At 41.0% G+C, this 25,325-nt stretch overlaps 1 protein-coding gene across 1 annotated transcript in view; it reads left to right on the top strand.

Annotated features, from left to right (window-relative positions):
- Positions 1–25,325, top strand: part of nrxn2a (neurexin 2a) — a gene marked incomplete at both ends in the record, with an annotated part of 219,172 nt that overhangs the window by 167,285 nt on the left and 26,562 nt on the right. Inside the window, 1 exon segment of the mRNA XM_080749320.1 lies at positions 20,307–20,488. Coding sequence (XP_080605446.1) covers positions 20,307–20,488 — 182 coding nt within the window.

Raw genomic sequence — 25,325 nt, 5'->3', positions numbered from 1 at the left:
TTAATTGTAGTGTTTGTGCCTCAGACTGAAATTCATGCGTAGAGCAGGAAATTCAGCACAATATCACCTATCAACCCAGAATGACACACACTCAAGCAGCGTAGTATCACCAATTAGATATTTGAATTGTTTATTATTTTTATGCCTCAGTGGATCTTTTTTATTGCTAAATGAATGCTTGAATTCTTGTGGAAGCTTACAACATGGCTTTCTTGCAGCCTCCTAGTTGCATGCATGCACTGGATACAAGATAATCATGGCTACCATGCTTTCTTCAGCATCGTAGTTTCTAATGTTGGTCAAACAGTACGATCATGATTTTGTTGGCCTGACAAACTGATTAAATTAACTTGACCATAATCCTGCAACCCTGTAATGCAGCTATTCCCAACCTGTGGGGCGAGGCCAACAACTGGTGGGAGGATAATGCAAGTGGGGCCCCCAAATATTTGACAAAACACACATTTTGTATTGATAATATCATGAAACCTGTTCATGAAAATACACTTGAGTTTTTCAAGTGGACCCTGACCCAGGAAAGGTTTGGAAACGCTGGTATATCTATATGTGTCAGATTTGTCATGCAATATTAAAGTAACCTCTGGCAATAAAAAGCTGGTTGTTAATGAATTGCCGACAGTGCTTGCAGTAAATGAAGCATTAGCTTGGTTTACAGTCCTTATAATAACATGTGTGTGTGCGTGTGTGGGGTGCGTCAGGGCTGGACAAAGACTTCTAATGGCCTGAGGGCCATTACTATTTATAGGCTACCAGTACCTACACACCCTACTGCAGTGCCTCACACTCCCTATATGAAGCACAGGATGGATCATGGACCGTTAAACCACATGGAGTAGTTACAGTATGGTACTGTACGTGCTATAGTGTGTGGTATGAGGCCACAGTATGGTACTGTACGTGCTATAGTGTGTGGTATGAGGCCCACGTCGTACACTTTCATTTAGAGTTCTAGCTTGGGTTAATCAAATATGGAGAATAAGTTGGATCGTGATTGATATGTTGCACCTACTCTTCTGATTAAAAGGATCCCTGCTCAAAGAGCACTGGCATTGCATAGTGGAGGATGTGTCAAAACATAAATGCTGCAGACCTGCATGATGGAGCTCAGAGGCGTCAATTGGGTATGCCAAGGTATGGCAGCTGCCAGCTGCCATGCCTTGGCTACAAGGGGGACGACAAAAGAAAAGTACTTCTTAAAATAAGTTCATCATGCCTGTTGCTAAGGTATGGCGACATGGCTGGTGTCGCGCGTGCAAGACACCAGTCATGTTGCCATACCTTAGCTTTTTTGCTGAACTGACACCACTGACACCACTCTGTCTGAATGTACCTCTGAATGTACCTCTGAATGTACCTCTAAAAATGGATGGATCTCTGGTCTAGAAAAAACAAAAGGAAAAAGAGTTTATCAGCATCTTCATTAAACATTCTTGATGACATACCTGCAGTGTCTGCCTCTCCAGATGGCTAAGTAAATTCCAGATGATAAGGTCACACTGATTACAAGAACCCAGGGTAAGTTACCAGAGAGCATAGGCTTAACCCAGGTGTATTAGTCTAATTAAATGTTTATCTGGATTACTTTAAATGGGAAATGATGTCTTAATATGACAGGCTTAAAAACAGAATAGCCTATTTCATTATTCATTAATGGGATACTGGCCCACAGTAAACTGACTGAGCCATACGTGTGTGGAATGGAAGAGTTTTTAGTCCACTGAAGAGAGAAATACGGATGACTCTATTTTTATGTTGCTGAGAAGTTAGCTTGCTGGTTGTAAATAGTTGAAATAGTGATGAGGTGCCAGCCAACAAAAACAAGCATAAGACTATATAAAAGTAGCCACACACTAGTAGCTTATATGCAATACTTTATGACGGCACTAAAGGAAAAAAAAACATGTTTCAGCAGCTAAGCTGAACATTAAGACCAGAGGTGCAGGCCAGGGGGTTTAAAGTTATAGATCCATGCTGCCTCATGAATCAATAATAAGGCATTTACACCTCCCTGCTCCACGACAGAACCCTCTTCAATACACATAGCATAGAGAACTGTCCTACTACAGCCCTACTATTGTAACAATTTGCTCGCCAGGGAACCTTACTTTACAAATAACAGTCTATAATTGACCCTCGTAATGAAGAAGCAGCGATGCAAACAATTTAAGACCGAAGATATGCACCCCAACTATCACAGTGTCTAATAATATTACTGTACTAATAGTAATACTATTGATTTAGTCCTCACTCCTTTGGGGTATTTCTTTGTCACTTTACTTTTGCACATACTGTAATGTGTCCTCTGCATTTACTGGTGCTAACTATTAGGAGCAGTGGGCGCAATTGATACAGCTCTCGGGGAGCTGTTAGGGGTTAAGTGCCGTGCTCAGGGATACTTTAAAACACAGACTGGGAGAACCAGGGAACTTCTGATTCCCAGACGGCCTCTCTATCCATGCATTCAGCTATGGCCGCTTGGTTCATTAACTGCCTTCTGCCTCAGTGTGACTCTGTTTTCATGTGGGTCAAACCCTGTGGAGCATTCTGCTACCTGGCCCTTGAAGAGTGAAGAATATCCCTACATTATTCAAAGAAAAAACTCACACCTGCTCCTAGCCCCGTATAGAACCTCACACTCCGCTGGCGATCTGTTGTTAGCTCCGTGGTGAGGTCCTATGGAAATTGACGCCTGCTGTCGAGGAACGGCTCCATGGTGACCGGGGAAACCCCCTTTGCGGACATAAATCCAAAAAAGGAGGGTAGTTCCATGCTCGCCGCCCATGGTTTTCCTTAGACCGGCACAAGAAAAGTATACACCGGCACTTGGAAAACGGTTTAAATTGCTTATTTAGTCTCATTAAATCCGGAAAGGCCCCCTGGCGGCAGGTGCAAGTACTGCTCCGTTCGCATTGTAGCAGGTATGCCAGTGTATACTTTTCTTGTGCCGGTCTAAGGAAAAACCGTGGACGGCGAGCATGGAACTACCCTTATTTTTGAGCGGTGGTTACACCGTCTCCTATACGTGGCCGTGTGTGTATGCGTGCGTGTGTGTGTGTGTGTGTGCGTGTGTGTCTGTATGTAGCCTGCAGGCCTGCAGTACCTTTTATGACCACACATGTTAAGGGAGGGGCGCTGTTGTTCAGGCCAGGCCAGACCAGGCACACACACACACACACACACACACACACGCACACACACACAGGGGGGAAGGGGGGGGGGGGGTAAACCACCGCTCAGTTTACACGGGTGTGATTTTTGGATTTATATCCGCGAAAGGTGTTTCCCCGGTGAGCGTGGAGCCGTTCCTCGGCAGCGGGCGGCTAGTCCCGTAGGACCTCACCACGGAGCTAACAAGGTGAGGTTCTATATGGGGCTAACCTGCTCCCTGTTCCGTATCATGTGTAAGATATTACACATAGCTACTATACATTACTATATAAGGAAGAAAGAAAACTGCACATTGGTCCAGCCAAACTGGCATTGTAGGTTATTAGTCCTGATGGTGGTGCTACAAACCATCTAAAACCTTTAAAATTCATATCAGCATGCTACCACTGTGCAACACACCAAAATGTAGGCCCAACCAAGTGAGAAATGTTCAGATGATTGAGCTGGCAGGAATGATGAAGATCATCACTCTGTTTGTTTGTAACCTATCGTATTTCCTCACATATCTTTCCCTCAATTGAAAATAAACTTTCGGTTACAAAATCAGTCTGTCATCCACAATAGTTTTATCCACATTTTTTAATTGCCAATCATGTAAAGTGGTTTAGTGTAAGGCGTAAGGTAAATGGCACTGCAATTGTTAACAGAAATTATGCCCAACTCTGGTACTCTGCCTGGTACTTGTTATTTGAACCACTATGGGTTAAAATAACAGAGATCTGGAGTGCACTCTGGTCATTCGGTCATTCTGAGCAGTCGATGCATTACCGTAAAAAATCTGTGAACCCTCAGAATGTCAACTGAGGGTATACTACAGTAGGTTAGTACTGTATAACTAAATCCAAGAGACTTGATGCTTAAGTGTTGTACAACTCAGCAGAAGATTCCCTGGCTTAAACAATATATTTATCTTTTCTTAGTTATATTTCTTCTCATTAAATCCATGAACTGAACATTAACTAGTAGTATGTGTGCCCGGGCACCTCAGTCAGTAGACAACTCGGCTTTGAACCACTAGGTTCTGGGTTGGCACTGCCAACTCATATGACTAATACAGATAGGGTAATTAACTAAGATATGTGCTGGAATTAGAGACATGATTTCCAGGTGTAATGATATATATATTTTTTTTAATCCAGACAGTTCTGCTGATCAACCCTCCTGTATTTCTCATTGTTTTTCCCCTTCCTCCCCTCAGTCTTGTCCTCCTCAAAATGCCGGCCCGACCCATTGCTGCACATCGACTATAGTTATTTTTATAATGCACTTTTTGCTGCCTGAAGGTAGAAATGTAATGGCTAGGTATGCTGTTAGCCCTGTGTTGGGATTATGCCAGCATTAAGCATAACTACAGCACACAGCATAGACATTTGCACTGCGTCTAGTCAGTTATACAGAAGGCTGATTTAGTAGACCTGATGATTTATGGACAAATCAGAAGAGATTAGCGAGTCATTAGTCTACAATGTGTGCGCGTGCTGCTGTGACACTACCCTAGCGAGACTAGGATATATTATCTTTTCTATACTTCACTTACTTGTCCGCATATGTCAGCAGTGATTTGCAAATCTGGCTTGATTCAATTAAAAAACTTTAAACTTTTCTTTTTCTCTCTTTTCCTCTGGTACTCCCTGCCACTCTCAGTAGCAGATTTGAACTGCGATATGCTCATACGCAAAGGAATTTTAAAGAACAGGGATATAATGATGTTCAGATATAAATAGCACTATTCATAAGATCAACTCAACCCCGAGGTGTGAATTGTTCAAGAGACGGTCAGAAAAGAAAGGACAACCCTCTATTATCTTTTCCATCTGTTATGTTAAGTGAGCTGAACAAATTTAGATATAGGGTGTGCACATTTTCTGCAGCCCCTGTGGTTGTGTTCTCTGAGGGCCAGTGCCTCGGAGACCATGTGGTCATGTCTCATTGACCTCTCACAGCCTAAATTTGCTCCTATTCCTAATAAGTAGTTCCTCTGCCCAATGTAACAGCACTTAGAATTGTCATTGGTTCAAACACCGTCATTCTGGTACAAAAAAGATCCTCATTAAAGGTATCATATTACATATATGGAGATCCCTGTTGTCCACATCACTTTAACAAGGTCGCTTGTCACCCTGAGGCGTCTTATTAGTATTACATATACCACTAGGTGTTAAATAATTACTTAACCACTTATATTTAAGAACAGGAATATAATGGGAGACTCCCAGGGGTCTATATAGGCTGCCTCCTTTATTCCCTCTACATTAGATAACTTCACCAAAAATAGTCAAAGAATCCCCACAACAGCGATGCTAGGGTTCATGTGAATAACTGCCCACATAAGTGCAAGGCCAAATGGAAACGTAACATCCGATGCTCCTGAGCACCATCAGTGATGGAACCTGGGGTCAATTGGTTCCGTCTTTCCACATCAGACGCTCTCGCCCAGGTGACCTAGCCGAGACTGATTTGACCGCGGCCTGTGTTCAGGCGGCTTTCTTTACTCCCCATGGATCTCCTCTCTTAATCCAGGGCCATTTTGATGCTTTCTCTGCTGCCTCTGTGTTAGTCTCTCAAGCCAGATATTCCACGAATGCTATTAAATGGAAAAATGCTATATTATAGTCTGTAACTATGACCCCTAGACAGCAGTGCACAGGACCCTGTTATCGTGGTGGCTCTCTTCCTCCCATTTCAGGTGATGTCCAGTGCAATCAAGCCTTCTTGAAGAACGGTAACCTCGCAAACCCTCTGCACCTAACCTCGATGGGCAGGGCATGTGCTTTGCCTTCCAGCCCTGCTTTCGACAGTCGATGACCAGCTCTTCATACCTGTTCATTGTTCTCTCATGGGTCTCTAGGGTCTTCCCCAGTTACATTTCTCCCGTGGGGAGAAATGAGTCGCCCAGAGAATATGGAATCCCACAGCAGTTAAGGTTACAAAGTTAGAGGTAAAGAGTAAGAAACATTTAAAGTACTGTTGTGCACAGTAATGGCCTACAAGGCAAAAGAAAAACAAAACAAAACAAGAAGCCTCGGCAATACAGAGCAACGGTAAACGGAAGTAAAACAATAATATAGTGTCCATTACAGTCAGTGGTTCATAATGTAAAGGCTGTTTCAGAAGAGGAACTATTGCCGCGGGCGTTCTCGCTTGGATCAATGGGGATCGCGCCACGTTGGAGACAGCGGACGATATTCCAAAGATGACTACAATCCAGCTCTTGCCACCCACGAGTTCATGCATGAAACAAGTAACTGGGCAAATATTTCACGGGACCGCAGCTCTCCGCTCCTCAACTTATCTGTGCGTCCCAAATAATCGCCCGTGTTTTTTTTACCTTAGGCCTATCTGTGATTGGTCAGGTTACGCTGATTGTCTGATCCATTGTACCAGGGTGTATTTATGCAGTCTAACTTTTGTAGTTCAACCCTGATGAAGGCAGCTTAGCTGGTGAAACTGAATAAAATATTGCATCAAGTGTGCAACAAGTACTATTTCTTATTATCGAGAAGGTAGCTGACAGCTTCTGACTTTTGAGTTCCAACCTGCCGAGGTGAAAGGAACTTAAAGGGGAATTTCGGAAGAGTGCTTTTCTTATGGCAATCTGATGTCATGCCATCCATTAACACTGACCATAGATGGTCATTTTGTCTTGTTACAGCAGCAGCACAGACACGAAACTAGACATTTCTGCCATTATGAAAGTCAAATGTAAAAGAAAAAAAAGAAGGAATTGTCGAGCGATACAAATAAGCGATTTAGCAATAAATCCCACTGAGCTGCCGAGGACATGCAATGAAAACAAAAAGTACCAATCGTTCATGGATATCATAACATCAGATTAACGTGGTAAGACTGCTAGTCTGAAATTCATACTTCGAAGAAAACTACTGGGGGCTCTGCTTGTCAAGAGCTGTTAATTGAACCTCTGTGTGGTATGGCTTGACAACTTGCTGTTTGTGTTTACAGTTTAAAGACAACATGGTCAATTGTGTCCAATCTGTGCATTTTATAAATATCGAACCAATGTAATAACTACATTGTTGGATCCATTAAAACACAGGTTATTTTTTAACATTCGCTGAAAAGTTTTGGACATACAAGGTCTCCACCAGACAGCGAAATGACGCTATGCATTGCAGAGCTGACATCATTCTGCGTACAGTATATCTTGCGAGATGTTGCCATTTTGCCGGCAGGGGAGAACAGGTGAAAATGTGTTGGATGAGTAACATCTCCCACCTGGTAGCTGAGATACTTTTGTACAGTACCTTGTGTGGTGGTTACTCTGTTCAGGGCCAAGAGAGATTTGGTAGGGAATATATATTTTATATACACCGATTAAGTCTTATTTTCTGGTTTTAGTGTTGTGCGAGGGGTACGGCCGGCGGCAGGCCTCTATTGTGTGGAGCAATAGATAGTCATAAGATGGGGGGATTGGAGAGTTTACAGTATAAATGGGGACAGCGGACATAATATTCAAAAATAATGCAATACATATACAATACAATACATCTAATTGATCCCCACATTAAATATTTGGGTCTGCATTTTATCTCCTTTTTAGAAGGTAAAGTGTAAAATACAATGACTGCTACCTAAAAAAGTATTTATTTAGTTGACATTTTTGTGGCAGACACTGCATATTATGTATAATAAAGGACAAGAAATAAGAGATTGATTTTTATGTCATTAAATCTCTATAGTCTTAGAAGAGACATGCAACCATTGTAGGAAAGTTAAAATAGGAGATATTCTCATCTCCTTCTTTTAGTCTAGCTAGCAGCAGTGTTCTATACAGTTTATAGCCTATTGAGTGTATTTAGCTTAAGACAAGGCAATATTCAAGTCGTGAAGGCACTTGCACAAAAACAAAGTAATTGAAATAACATACAAGTTAGCAACCATCTGTTAAAGTCACTCACTTGCACTGTAGTTAATAATATTCCAAAAGTCAAACTTCAAGTCAAAGAGGACAAAATTATAACATTTTCACTTATTTGGCTCAAAGCACAAACAAAAAGCTAACACTTAGGCCTACGCATCCTCAGAGCATTCTGAGGCTCTGAGGAAGCCAAAGATCCCTCTGGGAAGACTGTTTGCCGAAACGCGTAAGTGTGTGTGATGTGAGCCAAATAAATAAGTGGAAATGTGAGTATTTTCTCCTCTTTGACTTGAGGTTTCAGCTACCCTTTTCATCTCGTTTGGAATATGTTTACCGGATTTGGGGTTTAGAACTCCACTGAGAATCCCACTGCTGAAGCATATCCTCTTTTTCTTACTGCGGTTGTAATAACTATAGCCTCAATGAATATTTCCTGAATAAACCAACATGCCAACAGCAACTGCTATCATGGTGGGGAAAGAAGAGTTGTGCTTCATACTGTATATTTGGGAATATACAGGGAATATACATTTCTACATGGTCTTGGGCACTGTGCTGTAGACAACCACTCTGGTACATAGTGCACCGCCAGCCACTTATTTTCACCTGACACAGAGGAGTTTTGCCGGAAGGAACACACTATCCACAGGTCCGCTCCCTGCTGAAAAGGTGTCCTGACTAACCTGCAGTGCAGCGACAGAGATCACCCTCCCCAAATGGCTTCCTTCCCGTGAACATGTTAGTTTATAGTTTATGTTTGTTGTAGTGCCTTGCCGCAGGTCACAGTTTACTATGAGAAATGGCACAGCTTGTCCGACTATATATATGATCTTTTCACATTTGAACAAAGGGATTTAGGTTCAAAAGTTCAAACGTTTCCCGTTAGGTCATTCTCTAAGACCTATATATGTTTCCCAGAAAGCAATGTTAACATTAAAGTGCCACATTACAGCATGGAATGTGTTGTCATGTTCGCTCCTTACAAAGGGAGAATAAATAAATGGCTCATATCAGGTCCACACCTCTTGCTGACCCCTTGATCTGGCTGTAATAGGATTTTCCCTTGAAAGAGGAAAAAATATTATAAGACTGTTATCTGCTTTTACTAACACAACAAAACAGACACAATAAATAGATGTATTTATTTTATATCGGGCATAGCAGTGGTGGCCATTTTGTGGTTCCACAAAAAAAAGCCCATACATTATTCCCATATAGATTTCCAAAAAATATTTATATAAATTATTTTAAGCCTAGAATCAAGCCATCGGCTCCTGGTGAATCGTGACCATAAAACATTCGATTCTGTGAAGATTTTCTTTTTAAATATTGAATTATATGATATACTATATTTCATAAATATCCTTAGTTTTGCACAAAATCTCACAGAATCAAATGTTTTATGGTCATGATTGGCCTTGATGGCTTGATTCTAGCCACCCCATTGTACATTTACTCAAATAATTCTCAGAATTAAACACTAACTAATTTGAATGCTGAAACAGCAAGCCTAAAAAGTTTGTATACCTGGGAAAGAGTTTGTAAAGTGGGAACAGTCGGTCAAGTGTCCTTGACCGACTGTGTCAATTAAACGGAATTGGTTTTAATCATTTTGTTTAGTAATGTTTGACCTCATTTGGCTGGAATACTTAACATGCTGATAAAAGCCTATGTGCACAACACCATCTGTGAAGATATTTACTTCTAAATAGGCTTGCTTTTGTTTGGCTTTAGACCGCGCTTTTCCTCACAGAGAAGTGAACAAACACAGGTCAACAAAAACTGTCATTAATTCTCGACAGATTGTTATAGGGTTGGAGGTGACAGATGTTTCCTTCGCTTTGCTCTTTTGAGAAAGCATTTTTTTTCTTTGATTTCCCAAAATAAAATAAAAAGGTGACTATGAAGGACAGAGGACTGAGTCACCTTGACTGAGGGGCCTTCATTGACTGAAATTAAATTCTGGCTTATGGTTTAGCCTAACTGTTAGAGGGCTAGCTAAGCTGTATTAGCCCGCCTCTGATTTTGCACACAATGTCAGTGCCATCCTGCTCAAGCATGGACACCTTCCCACAGGCTGACATTTACAGTATGATGAAGCCATTCACCTTTTTGACACTGTAGGCAACTAGCACCTTTTAAATTAATCTAATATCGTTGTCCCTTTTTCAGGGACTTGGACAAATACTGTGAAATGTATGTACAGACATTTTCGTATGCATATTTATACTGTTGATTATATTTTTCTATTTTTTTCAATAATAACTTGTATAATGCCCAAAGAACTGAAAATAAACTGAACTGAACTGAACTGAACTGAGCATGAAATATTTCTGAAGCATAATTCATTGTAGTTTAAACTACTGTACAATGAATGTAGCGTTCAGGTTAGAGCAGTGGTTCGCAACTTTTTCAGGCTGTGACCCCGCAAAATAATCATAATTGCACTGGGAACCCCCCATCCTGATAAGCACTTGGAATGTTCCTACATTCCAACTCGGTTCCGCAGGAAAATATGGTGAAAATAGCAAATCTCCAAGCTCAAAACACCTCGCAATGGACTGACCTCATGCTTCTTTCCATGCATGAGGAGTCCAAGCCGCTTCTTTTCACCTGCCAGGGGGAGTTTCCCCGGTTGGACAGGAAGGATCACGTTATTTCAACCTTTCCCCACCATCAGGTGCCCCGGTTGGCCATGGGGAGGCAGTATAGAGACGTGGGTATAAAGATGTGGGAGATTTCTGCACACTTTCACTGTGGCGTTAATATTGTATCCATCAACGTGAATACGAAAGGACTGGCTTGAAAGCGGCGCTGTATTTGAATGGAATACTTTTTAGATTAAACAACACATTATCATCAATTAAAAGCGCCAAATGGACTGAACGCAAAAAAGCCTAAACTAGTTTCCAATTCCATTGTGTTATTTTAAAGGTATTCAGCCTTCCATCAATGGGCTGTCTCTCCTTCTCTCTCCCTCTTTGCTGGCTAATGTTTACACGTACTGTAGTTATACTTCAACAAGTTAGTTTCATGAGTTTTGTTCACACCCATCATTCAGTATAATATAAAGGAATCATACAATATAAAGGAATGCTTTGCTTATAGGACATGCACTGAAGTGAAGACAAACAGTATTTGAGTCTGCAAAAATTTATTAATATAAAAGCAAAAGCAGTGCTCTGAATTTAGGTTTTTGTTTATTCTGAGACGCACAGAATGAGGTAAATAAGGAGGACCAATTAGCAGGAATGTACAAGTAGCACAACATGAATGTGAAAGCAGTGTTATTTATATGTGACAGTGCTATAACAATACAGTATTTTTGTCACTAAACTCAATGATAGATCGTGATGAATAATCATGATCTCTATATTGATCAAAATAGTCGTGATCATTTTGGCCATAATCGAGCAGCCCGAAAGCAGGGCAATGCTGAAAAAGAGTGTTTGTGCTCATCAAACCTATCCTGGATAAATACAAAATCTGAATACAATCGTTAGTATTAAAATTCACATCAGTCATGAATAAATAGCCGTTGATTCAAACAAATCTCACAAAACTGACTCACCAAATGGCAGAAGATACACTCACACAAACATGAACCCTTTCATCAAAAAACAAAGCACGCGCAGAAATACACATTCAAACATTGTGGTGCTCATTAACTCAGGGGTCAGTGCATTATTTAATACATCGAGGCAGGTGGGGGTTTGATTCCCATTAGGGTCACACATTTAAAAAATGAAGACATCTTGGGATGAATAAATTGTACGAAAATGCTAAATAAACACAGGCAAATATTTCACATTAAAACCACTCACACAGGTTCATATCTTTATTCATGGTGCGGAAGCTCAGAAAAGTCAAACATGGTCTGAATAAAGATTATGTTGCTTTATTGGCACATATTCACACTTTGTGATTGTACTCATGGCACTAACAACAAAACATTTTTTTCCTGAGAAATCACGTGTGTAAGGGACCCCTTTATTTGGAAATGTAACTGCTGTTTTATTAGTTCTTTGCAAATAGTAGTGGTTCTGTTTTCTTTAATGGTAATGAGATTGAAGGCACTGCAGGGGCCAGAAGCACTAATGTGATTCTTTTCTTTTCATTTCCTCTTTTGATTAAGAGTCATTAAATGTACAGCCTCATCCAGATATTCAGAAAACTGACTATGATTTCTTTCGATTACCAAGATGGAAAAAGTAAAAATTTTGTTTTAATTTGAGAGAAAGCTGTTAAGGCACACTTAATCTGCTGAAGTCTAATTGACTGTCCAGACATATTGCCAAGAGTAATTTAAAGGGGCGCTTCAGTCTGAGTGCATTCTGAAGTCTATTTTTACACCAGCCTTGTGTGTCTCTAGGAAAAGCTTCACTATTGTACAGTGTTCCCCATACAAAGGGTCATGACCCATTTTGGGACACAGACACATTTTTATGCAGTTTTCTTTCTTTCTTGTTTTTATTACCTTTGGGTGCCGGAATGACACAAAAATGTCTCTTTTCGGTCTCAAGCTGAAAAGGTTTGGGAACCCTTGCGATGCTAGTTCATTGGGTACTTACTTGGCTGTAATAGTTTGTCTTTAATTTAATTCCTATTTATCTGTAGGGACTAATTAATTAACCACTTAAGCCCTCTAGACATTAAACACTAAACTGGACCTGAGTTGGCTCTGTACTTTTTTCCATTTATACCAAATCTCTTTGTCAAAAATAGACAATCTACAAGCTTGTATATTAAACTCTACAGTATACGTGCTTGTGGGTGCTAACAGTTTTAGGACTTGAGTGAAATATTATACCTTTTCCTCCGGAACCAATACCCAGCTTTGGAACTGTTACTATTATGTTACTATTACAGTATCTTCCGCCTCTGGGCGACTGATTTCCCCCCGCGGGATAATAAAAGGTATCTATCTATCTATTATCACACAAGGTACTGGGTCTTTTACAACGGTGAACTCCTACCAAGATTACCTGTCAGGATGTGGGGGGAAACAAGCAGAGAGTTTTTTTGTTTAAATCTTCTGAGTGGTTTTGTTTGAAGTCTTATCTTTTATAACTTGTAAATGTCATTTTCCTAATTAAGTTGAAGTAACATAACCATGTTTTGAATCGAAGCCGGCGTGCTAGAAGAGAAAGATTCAGTGTACTGAGCTAACGAGTTTGTCAAGAGCTGTCATTGTGACGGCTTTGGGTACTCTTTCGGTTCCGTACTGTCACCCTGATTGGCAGGACTCATGGATAGGGTTTGTTGGCAGGCTCAGAACTTTGCATTTAAAGCCCAGCGAGTTTTCAAAGCCAGAGACTGGTGGCAGTGATACACAATGTCACATACCGTATCTCTCTGAAATGTGGAATACAAGATGATGTAGACATCCTTAAAAGACTTGCAGCCCAATTTGCTCCTGGTCCTCATAACAAAATATATGTTTTGAACAACATCTAGTGGTGTTAGTGTATATTAAGTAGGGAAGTTCATGACTGACCAAAATTACAGTATATTTAAAAACAAATTCACTTCTCTCGCGACTCATCTGAGTGTGTGTGCGTGCGTGCGTACGGGCGTGCGTGCGTGTGGCTGTCGCAGCACCCTCTAATCTTCACTCAAAAATGTAATATCAGGGCGCTCAAGTGGCACAGTGGTAAAGTACCTAGGGGACATGGGGTTCGAATCCACCACGCTGCATCCGGCTATACGAACACGATGGCCTGCGGCTGGGGTGGCACCTGTCAGCAGGGAGTGTTACATACAACAGGAGAGACAACAACAGTACACACATAAATATGTGTGGGGAGTAAAAAAAAAAAAGTGTAGCTTACAGTATATTTTTATTTACAGTATGTGGATGGATGGATGGATGGATGGATGGATGGATGGATGGATGACCAATACATCAGTGTCCATGTAACATACACTTGCATTTACCAGCTTGCAGTATATTTGTATTTACCGTATGTAGATGGATGAGTGGATGGATGGATGGATGGATGCATAGATAGATTGATTGATTAGTGGAATAACTAGTACTATATTAATTCCCTCAGAATTTGAATTGTGTTTTATCAGCTACCACGGCATGGACATATTTTCATAGCACTATCAACAGCAGGCATCTTGTCTTGATGGGATCACCAGTTTATTGTCTATTAGGATCCCCATTAGCTACTACTCATGTAGCAGCTCATCTTCCCGGGTTCCACACATAATATCACAGTAGGCTAATTATGTAACAGTAATAGACAAGAAACCATGCAATGCGTTAATGAGTTAGTCTAAATTCAAAAAAGATCTATACTGAAGTTAGGCTGTATTTACATTAGAAGCCCAGATAACAAGTTTGCAGTATAGTATCTCACCACAGATCAAATCATTAGCTGACAATTCTGGCATAATACAAAGTTATGTCAACACACCACACTGAAACTGTTATACCTTTGAGAAACTGCTATAATTAAAAACGTGTTGTTTACTATTGGACAATTAACTTTCATTGTAGCCAAGGTACAGTATGTGTAAAATTGTATTATTTGGGTTTGTTAAGTAATAAGTTATGGTCCATGGCATCAGAAGTTGTGCCATGGAGTCTAGTAGCACTGCACCACCACCTCCTCCTAAACACCACAATGTCTGGCTGCCGGTAGAGCAAATTACGTTTTCTATTTACTGGCCAAATGTTTATAAAGCACCAAATCCACATACAGTACAATGTACTTACATTTCCCCAGACTGTGGGGTTAATTATCATCATCAATATCATTGAAATTAGCCTATTTAAATGTCATCAGGAATCTGATATCAGGGTTAATCACTGTTTATTCTATAGCTTCAGAGCTATAATGTTATGCATATTATTAGCAGTCATTGACATTTGCTGTTTGCTTGCTACTGCATGAAAAGACAGGATTTGCATTAGTAAAGGAGCATTGTGCAACCTTTCTTGTGTCAATTCAGACATCTTTGCAAAAGCGAAGGCCGGAGAACATTTCTAATTCTCACTTACATAAGCCTCCTGACTGCACTTAAATGTGCTTCATTAAAGGTCTTCCACACCCCAAACAGCTGCAAATTATCACCTAATAGCCAGTAAATAGGCAACATTCTCAAAGGACTCTTCCTTTGAGAATGTTGCCTAGTGTCTACTGCTGTATCCAACAGGCCAGGTAACATGTACTAAAGAGCTTTATTACGAGATCTAAAGTGGCTTGGGAGAGAGAGAGAGAGGAAGAGAGAGAGAGAGAGAGAGAGAGAGAGAGAGATAGAGAGAGAGAGAGAGAGAGAGAGAGAGAGAGAGGGAGAGGGAGAGGGAGAGAGAGAGGACCTGAAATGGATTATCAATCTGTGCAAACATCAGTGGGGACATTATAGTACAGGTATCTGCTATAACTGTAGTCACATCTTAGGAAGCTGCAGGGAACCTGATAGGGACTGTTGCAAAAGAGCATCAATCTGCTATACCACTCTACTTATTGGGTTGAATTGACTTCAACCTAACAAACTAAAGGGCCACAAAACTGCCTTCTCTTATTTCAGTTTTAAATTAAAAATGCAACCACATGCCATTCCCATGCAGTATTCATCACTCTCCCGTTAACTAAGTGGCAGGAGTATTACAACACATGTGTACTGATCTAATTAAGACCCAAGGTTCCTGCTGGTAATGATACAATATACATATTATATTGCAGTAGAGAAACTCAACAAGGGCACCGTAATTTCTTTCTCTTTTTTTTGGCTCAGATGTTCTGCATGACCATGAGAGAACAGTGTACTCCCACGGGATGCCTAGTTAGAGTCAGCGAGAGGGAGGTGCCGAGATAAAAAAGGAGAGGAGAACACTGTGGTTTATATTAGAAATCTTAATAGGCGTGATTTGCATACACATTTCATGCATTCTGCAGACACCATTATCCCAGAAGCTGTTAAGGGTTGTGTGTCCTGCCCCAAGGACGCTTTGACAAGACAAAAGGACCGAACCGGGCAGGGACCTGGATCTGTTACAAGGCTGACAACCCCAGCCACATTGACCAATCCTGACCTTCACTGCTACTAACTTACAACCCCATTACGGGTCTGACCCGGGCCTGCCACTGAGAGATGTACCGAGACACGAGAGGCGAGGGGGAGTCAATGAACTACTGGGATGTCATGACTAATGCAGGAGCTTTATGCCTTTGATACACAGATGTGTCTACACGTTGTCATCGGTGCACCGGCCCTCCATATTTCATGCTCTGCATTACTGTTGCACATGTTGCGCCTTTTATACTTCCCACCACACTGCTAAATCCTGAGCGCTAATTTGACTGAAAAATAAGTATACTCATATGGAGCGAGCTACTAAGAGGGTCTGTCTGTATGTGTCTGGTTTTTGAGTCTGTTCACAACTAATCTTGCAAAGCTGGACCAATCACATAATTGTGATTTTTTTTTTCTTGTTGTCTTTTTTTTACTTTTTAGAACTTTTATTCAATAGCTGTCCAAATGGATTTACCGTAATACTGTATGCATTTCTGAGGACATAGTGGTGATGTTATAGATGACTGATGAGACTGGCCATATGACGTCTGAAGCCACATGGAAGCCTTGGGGGGTACCCTAACATTCTCATTTTCATGAGAAATGACATCAGAAATCTCCATGTATGGGCATAAAAGTTTTTTTTTCTTTTTCTGGGAATGACCATATATGGACTTTTATACCCTGAGAAATCTCGTAGCTTGTCTGACTGTCAGTACAGGAAGTGATGTCACGTGACATCCTTTTTATGCCCATATATGGGTCATTCTGTACCACATCACTGTGACTCACTGACATTACGTGACATCACTTCCTGTACTGACAGTCTGTCAATACTGACAGTCAGACAATACTGACAGACAAGCTACGAGATTTCTCAGGGTATAATGCAACCTTCGGTCGCAATTAACACTCTACATTAACATTAACACTCTAGTGCCACCTTCATTAGCAGACAGCTGTGCATTCCACCTGTCTCCCCTTGTTAATGTTCTGCTGCGGTAAAAGAGGAGAGTGTGATATTTTTATATCTTTGCTGGCCAATACTGGCGCTCTTTGTAGTTGGGTGTATTTGTTAAATATATTCTTTTTATTTTTAACAATGGCATGACATTTCCTTTGGCACCAGAAGATGCATAATTTTCTCAGCTGTGCGGTTGTAGCCACTGACACGGCAGTGTTCTGCTCTGGTTTCCTTTTTATTCACATCACGTTGGTGAAAGATGGGGATGATCTATTGCAGGAGACCAATCTGTTTCTTCTTTTGTCGCTTGTTTTAGATGGCTGTGGACCAAAGTTTGGGTGGCAGTATAGAGATAAGAAATGTGTCCCAACAGATTTATTCAGATAAAGCTGTTGACCGTGTCATGTTGCTTGTTGAAGAGGTTTTCTCGTGCTTTGCAATCCTAGAAAAGCAAGGTGTCAGACTGCTTTGGAAATATCTGATAAACTATATCTTTTGAATTGATGGAATCCACGTTTAACCACTTACTTAAACCCATATATGGTTGAGTGGAGTCCCTCAGGGCTCTATACTAGTGTTTTTCCCCCCGTTCTCTGTTATTGAGGAGAAGGCGTTCGCAGAAAATAGCAGCTCGACAAGCTCACAATGCGTCGCAGCACAACACGTTGTGAGATTGTCGATCTGCTATTTTCTGCGAAAGCCTTCCCCACAATAAGGATGCTGGGGTTTAAGTGGTTAAGATTGACACACAGAAGTAGCTGGATTTTAAAATCACTGCTTCAAAGTCCATGACAGAATCTGGTCTAGTCATAATCTCCTCCAAACAGCATGAAAAGTGATTTGAGTGAACAGAGGGGTCGAGGAGACCAGAGGTAGAAAACCCAGCCGGAGGGGAAAAGAGGAAAGAACCAATAAAGCTCACTCATTGAGACTCTTCATTTAATTACGGCCATTGACTCACAATTGACTGCAAATCCCAGGCATTAATTAAGATGACTTCAACAAGGCATAATTCTACACAGAAACAAACAATACGAGGAGTTTAGAAGAGCAGGTGCCTCATTAATTAAATCCTGAGCCAGTAATGCTTTTAAGGGCTGTTTAATGTTAACTATACATCCAACCAGTAACAAGTTCCTCTCTATAACCAACTTTGGGGGCCAAGTGGTCCATTATGTGGAATGGAAGATCACTGATTAACTGTGTTTCATTAAGTTAAAGCTAAGACTGCTTGTCTAAAATCATTATAACACGTTGTCTATTAATTCTGCCTATGTTTCGCACATACATTTCCTGTGCTACCCTTGTTGCATCAGATGCAGACATTGTACGGGAGAGTGTTTTTTGAGGGTCTTTCAGTCCGAGTGTATCAAAAAAGCAACTGGGTTAAAGCAGCAGAAGCTTGTGATTGGCTGCGCGGAAGTGACGAAAGTCAGGGGGGCGGAGATACACCTAAACCTAACATTAACCCCTACCCTAACCTCAGTAAAACTAACGCTGGTGAATGCTAACCTGGTGAAATGCTAACCTGCCGACGCTGGTGAATGCTAACCTGGTGAATGTTAAACTGGTCGGACCAAATGCGCTTAACCCAGTTGCTTTTTTGATACACTCGGACTGAAAGACCTGCAAAAAACACTCTCCAAACATTGTACACCCTTCTTATTGTGTTGCTTCTTTCCTCTGTTTCTGCCATTGTACTGTACCTAATTGCTACTTAGAAAAGCATGTCAAGTTTTATTTGTATAGTATTTCCCCAATATCCCCTAAAGGATCTGCTGATAAGTTTCATTTTCTCCAAATTAGGGCCTCAATATGAAATGTTAACTCCCGCTCGTGGTGAAGCCCTGCTCTGCCCCAGGAGGTGCCAGCTCATGCATAGAGAATCATTCACATGATTTTATCTGCCAAACGTCTGGGGCCTGCCAAATGCTGTGAAATAAAACAGCTAGGATTATTGAGAACATCTTGCACCACCAAGTGCTCACTTGTTCATGACTTTAACATTTTTGAATGTAAAGCTAATAGTTTTTAAATGGGCTTCACTTGACTGTCATTTAAGAGTAAAGCAGAACCTTTTAACAGCTCCGTAAACCATTGCTTGAATCTTGAAGTTACAGTAACTTACAAGTATTGTCTAATGCTTGTTCTGCAATGTCCATCTGCATTATGTTTGACTCGTTCGTATCATTGTTGATACTGCATCAACCCGTAATGGTGGGTTGTCACTGCACCACAGAGCAAGACTAATTCTATGTATGAGTCTCATATTTAGCACTGAAGCGTCTCTGATTCTTTCCACGCAATGTGCTTCAAATAAAGTGTTAATGAATACCATCAGCACCTTCCCTCTCTATCCCTGCTGACACACCCACTGTGAATCTGCCTGCTAGTCCAGCCTGCTGGCAGCCATAGCATTGCAACAGCCTTTTACGTGGTATAGTGAGAAAAGAGAAAATAGCTGGAGGAAGATTTTAACATACAGTATGTATCTTGTATTAAGATTGTGCTTAGATATGGCGTTTACAGATTACATTTACCCCACATTCCCAGTATAAACATTGAAGGCAGATCTCTCTTTCCTGTGCAAGACGCAAATTGCAAGATGCGCTCATCTCTTCCTTGTAATATTTATATTCTTTAGAGAGAAGACTCTGTGCTTCATTCTTGCTGTCCTCTTTCAGTCATTTTATAAAAAGTTATAACTGCTTGCTTAAACTATGTCGCCTTTTATCTTTTACGCTTTACATGCACTTCCTATTGGAATATCCGTACATTTACTTTGTATATAATTTTTTCGTTTAAGCATAATTTTTTTTTGCTCCACACAGTTGTGTGCGTTACATTTACGAATTATTAACAAATGATGTCAAATGACCGCCTTCAGTGGGTGATTCTGTTGATCTGATCAGCATCGTGTCTTGGGTGCTATTTGAGAAAAAGAATAGAACCCGCAGATTATGTAATGATGTTTCGAGCCAGGGCTCTTTGACAGGTTAAAACTCTTTTCTTGGGTGCATTTGCAACTTGCATTCCGTTATTAAACCTGAATCATATCGTCCTATTCTGTGGCTTACTGGTGACATCTGACATAAAACTCTCTCTTAAAGGCTCAAGAAAAACAAGTTAAAACAATTGGCAAAGTGACTGTTTAATGCCATCTGTAAAGACACTGTAGTCTTCAAACCAAGCAGAAATAGGACAAGCCTTATCGCCCACTAATGTTTACATTTCTGCCTCTCTTCCTAGCTGGGACGACATATATCTTCGGAAAAGGAGGGGCTCTCATCACATACACCTGGGCCCCCAACGAGCGGCCAAGCACCCGCGCAGACCGGCTAGCCGTGGGGTTCAGCACGCAGCAAAAGGATGCCATCTTGGTGCGGGTGGAGAGCACCCATGGGCTGGGAGACTTTCTTCAGCTGCACATTGTAAGGATGACTCTGGTTTCTAATGCTTAATTAATTCTTTGTTGTGCACCGGTGCCGCATGCCGAAAATAGAAGCTGTCAGCCAGTGGTACTCACAATTTTTACTTAAAAAAACTGTAAAAGTATCAATATTGCAATGTAGAAATACTCTGTTACGGCCTGGGCCACAGGGAAGTGGTCCAGGCACCTAGGCTGGTAATCCAGCCCTTGCAGCGTCGTAGGTTCGAGTCCCAATCCTGATGACCTTTGCTGCGTGTCACCCCCCATCTCTCTCCCTGTTTCCTGTCAGCCTACTGTGCACCTATCAATAAAGGCAGAAAAAGCCCAAAACATATATATAAAAAAGAAAATTCGGAGTAAAAGTAAAAGTCCGGAATTCAAAATTTACTTGAGTAAAAGTACAAAAAATGAAACTGAATGAAACTCTTTCAACAAGCTCACAATGTGTCACGATGCGACACATTGTGAGCGTGTAGATCGGCTGTTTTCAAAATACATCAGGATTAAGGGCTGACAGTGCTCAAAAACGTTCAATGTGTTGCTCCTGTGGTCGGATGCATATTGGCCCACTCATTAGCTGTGAACGTAAACACTTCTCTCCCACAGCACAGCCAGAGACCAGAGAAATAAGCGACTAATCAGCAGGGGTTAAATTAAGATTTGTTAGGAGGAGGGGGCTCTAGTAGGTCTGCTGTGCACACAGCGCTTCAGGGGGTGGACGGCTACTATAATTAGCTACAGTATTTACATGAAAAACTAAAAATGTTACTGGCACATTTATGTGCAGCCTCTTTATTTATGCTTTCGGTCAGATTCCAATAACTACAGTACAGTAGGCGTGCTTTGTATTTGATTACACTCCTCCTGGAGTGTAGGAGGAGGAACATTTCTGTCTATAAAAGCTACAGCAGAACCCTTTTTATCTGAGCCTCACTAATCAGAACATATGGTCAACTGAACAGGTTGCGTTTCTTTTTTTTTCCCTCTTCTTTTTCTTTCTTTCTTTTTTTGCAGCTGCAATGAAAATGTTATAGCTCCCATTAAAAGTGGGATGTGCCGACAGGCAGTGTTGGATCAGTGTGGTCGGATACTCAGCTGTTTATCTGATGAACTTTTGAACTTTTTTAAATAGAACCTTCATTCAATAACCCTCCGTGTTGATTGTAATCAGATTTCTGTACTATAGCACTTTGAACTGACATAATGTCAATGAAACATATCGTCGTTGTTGGAAACCGTGTATAGTGTCCAAAAAAACATTCATTTTGTATTTATCATTTTAAAAATGATTTAAAATAGTGCAAATGGCCGAACTTCAACTAAGCACACAACACCTCGCACAGCGAGGCGTTGTGTGCTTGTCACTAGTTTTGTACAACAATCTTGTATGATGAAGTATGGCTTTACGAAAAAACCTGTTGGATTTGAGAAACTACAAGGCTTCTGCCTGACAGAGACAATATAAAGTTATATTGTCTACTCGCTGTATTAGTACGGAAGTAAGTAAGCCTTGCCGAGCCGTCAAGCCCATAGGGCAGGAGGAGCATATCTCCTGTTTCTGTAGCATGAGGCATCTTGATGTACTGTACAAGTATACCCCCCGGAAATGACGCTAACAGTGATATATCAGTAAGAACATCTTGACCTTCACGCAATAGGAATATGGAAAATGGTAAACAAATCCATATTTTCAGCAAACATACAAATTCAGAACTTGGACAGTTCTATTTTTTTGTATAATTCTCTTTCGGTAAAGAGCACAACAAAAGCTTTGAGAGATGCTCATAGTTGAGTGCTGGTGGACCTACGTTTTAACTTTAATCTGCTGAAAGAATGTTCAGCCTACGCATTGCCTGCACATTGCTCTGTCTCTAAAACATCTCTAAAGACTGAATTAGCAATGGAAAATAGTGGGTAATTGTTCAAAGCATATTTGTTCATCATATGAGTATGCTCTATTGTTTAAACAAACTGTATTCTAGACGGTTTAGATTGTTAGTCACCCACAGCGCCCATTGAAGCTTCACTTATGATACCACTTCTGAACTTGACTGTACACTGGATCGTCTAATGCAGTGTGTCTCAAAGTGGGATCGCAGAAAGGTGCCGTTGGGGTCGCACATTGGCTACCGATTTTTTTTAAATCATGAAACGGGCAAAAGTTGGGTAATCTTGGCCAGCGTGAGTTAAAAAAAAAATACGATATATTTATATATTTTTTTGGCTTTTCTGCCTTTATTGATAGTTTACAGTGGAGATATAGACAGGAAACGGGGTGAGAGAGACGGGGAGTGACACGCAGCAAAGGTCGTCGGGATCGGGACTCGAATCCGCAACACGCTGTCAGGCATCAGAGCCTATGTGGCATGCGCCTGGACCGCTAGGCCAGCAGGCGCCCCGTCCGCGTGAGAGTTGATGTTAAACTCAGCCACGTGACTCCTCATACACACATCCAGCTCCAACCAACTGAGAACCAGCAGAGCAGCAACACAGGAACAAGACAACACACACACACACACACACACACACACACACACACACACACACACACACACACACACACACACACACACACACGCGCGCACACACGCACACGCGCACACACACACACACACACACACACACACACACACACACACACACACACACACACACACACACACACACACCTTGCACCTTGCAGAGGCACACAGAACTGATTTAGCTGTTCATAGTTATAAAGCAGGAATGAAGTTCAATATGAGTGGGTGGCTTAAAGGAGTTTTTGTATCTCAGAGAGCGAGAGGGTACAAATTCATGGATCGCCCTGAGACTGGGAGGTCGGGGGTTCGATTCCCCGGCCGGGTCATACCAAAGACTGAAAAAATGGGACCCAATGCCTCCCTGCTTGGCACTCAGCATCAAGGGTTGGATTGGGGGGGCTGATCACCATTACTGATTCCCAAGCGCGGCACGGCTGCAGCTCACCGCTCCAAGAGATGGGTCAAAGGCGGAGAACAAATTTCAAATCACAGCAATGTGTCTGACTAATAAATAAATGTATTTATACTCTCTTCGAGTTAAATTAACACTGGTAAATTAGCACTGGAGGGGTCACTGACTGTGTCAATGTGCCAGCAAACACAATAAGCCCCCGATTCGGCATTTGAGTCAACAAACCGTTCAATTTACGGCTCACGATCACGATGTAACATTACCGAGCGAGGAGGACACAGACAACCCGAAGCAAAGATAAAGATAAAGATTTTTGACTAAAATATGCTTCAGTTTACAAATGTGTGGACAGAAACACTTCTGCTGCATTTATTGATTGAGATTGACAGCAATATTATTCATTCATTTTAGATAGATAGGCCTACAAAACAATCACTGCTGTAATTTCATTTTCTAATACATATACATATAAGGCTAGCAATGTATGCTTTTATTTTAAGATATTCTTTATTTCCATTTTTAAGTTGCACTATAAATAAAGTCACCCATAAAATGGGGTTGTGGCATAGACATAGAGAACCCCTAATCTAATGTAATGTTATTTAAATTAGAATTATCTTGTAGCATTATTTATTTTGAAGTGGGAAGACTGTGTCTCTTGAAAAGCATCCTGTTAGACAGGCAAAGGAAAATAACATCATTACTTTAATATTATTAATGTTCTTGACAGATGAACCACATCTATACCTAATTCTTTTAATTCAAAATTACCATTTATGTTTTAAATATTTGATGCATGCAACCTCTATAGAATGACGCACATATGGCTGTTGGATCAGTGGAGCTGCTTTTGAGCTAATATGTTACTATTTGTGTAATAACTGTGCTGATTGTTTCAAGAGTCTCTGAACATAATCAGTGCTTGTGTGAAAGAAGAGGACAATTCCAGTTGATCTCATTTGCGATTCTAGAGAAAGTAGAACGCGACGCAAGCATAACAGACAACAAGTATCAATAAACATTTTGTCCCAGCCGTGATGGTCCACAAATAAATGACATTTAAATGTGGTTCCTGAGGCATCAAAGAAAAGAAATAACTCCTCTCCCTGCTACTGCATTATAAAATATCAACGGTTTGTTATCTGTAAGTAGACACAGGGTTCTGATCCAGGGACGAGCCTCCTTAAACACATCACACATGCGACTTGGTGGAACTCAGTAACTGTTTGTCAGCTGGCAGCAAACATGTCCCTTCTCAGGGGAAATCAGCCTTTTTAGCAGCGTGTAGCCCCGAGACAGATGTGCCGTGATGAAAACCAGAAGGGACATCTGTCAAACGGCCGTGACTGGTGTAATAATTCAACTCGAACCCCCTTTCCAAACCCTAGGCCTCCAAACAGTAGCACAATCTGTGGTTTACATACTCCATCATATATATACTGTACTGAGGATGGCTGTGGTGGTATGTTAACGCCCACAGGCTTTACAGTTTATTATTACGTATTTATCTTTTCATTCATATTCATTGTCGTATCTTTTTAAAGTGGGATACTTGCAAACAGACAACACAAAGCAATACAAAAACAGCAGTGGCACTGGCACATAACTAAACAACCACAACAAGTGGAGGTCGGTAGATTAATTGTGCATAATAGTTCCATGACAATTACAATATACTCATGCAGGTCATCCACATTTTATAGCACTTTGAATAGGCCTAAAGTAGTAGAATCGATTAATTCCCTGATTTCATCCCATAGACTATGATTACTAGGGGTGTAACGATATAGTAACTGTATCGAAATATCGTTTTTAACTAAAAAAAATCAAAGTATATCGAAATGGAAACAGCTAAAATCGAATCGTATCGTTTTATTTTGTACCGTATCGAATCGGCAATGCAA

Source organism: Nannobrachium achirus (genome assembly GCF_963921795.1).
Source record: "Nannobrachium achirus genome assembly, chromosome: 19".
Lineage (NCBI taxonomy): Eukaryota > Metazoa > Chordata > Actinopteri > Myctophiformes > Myctophidae > Nannobrachium > Nannobrachium achirus.
This window is presented reverse-complemented; position numbering and strand designations above follow the sequence as displayed.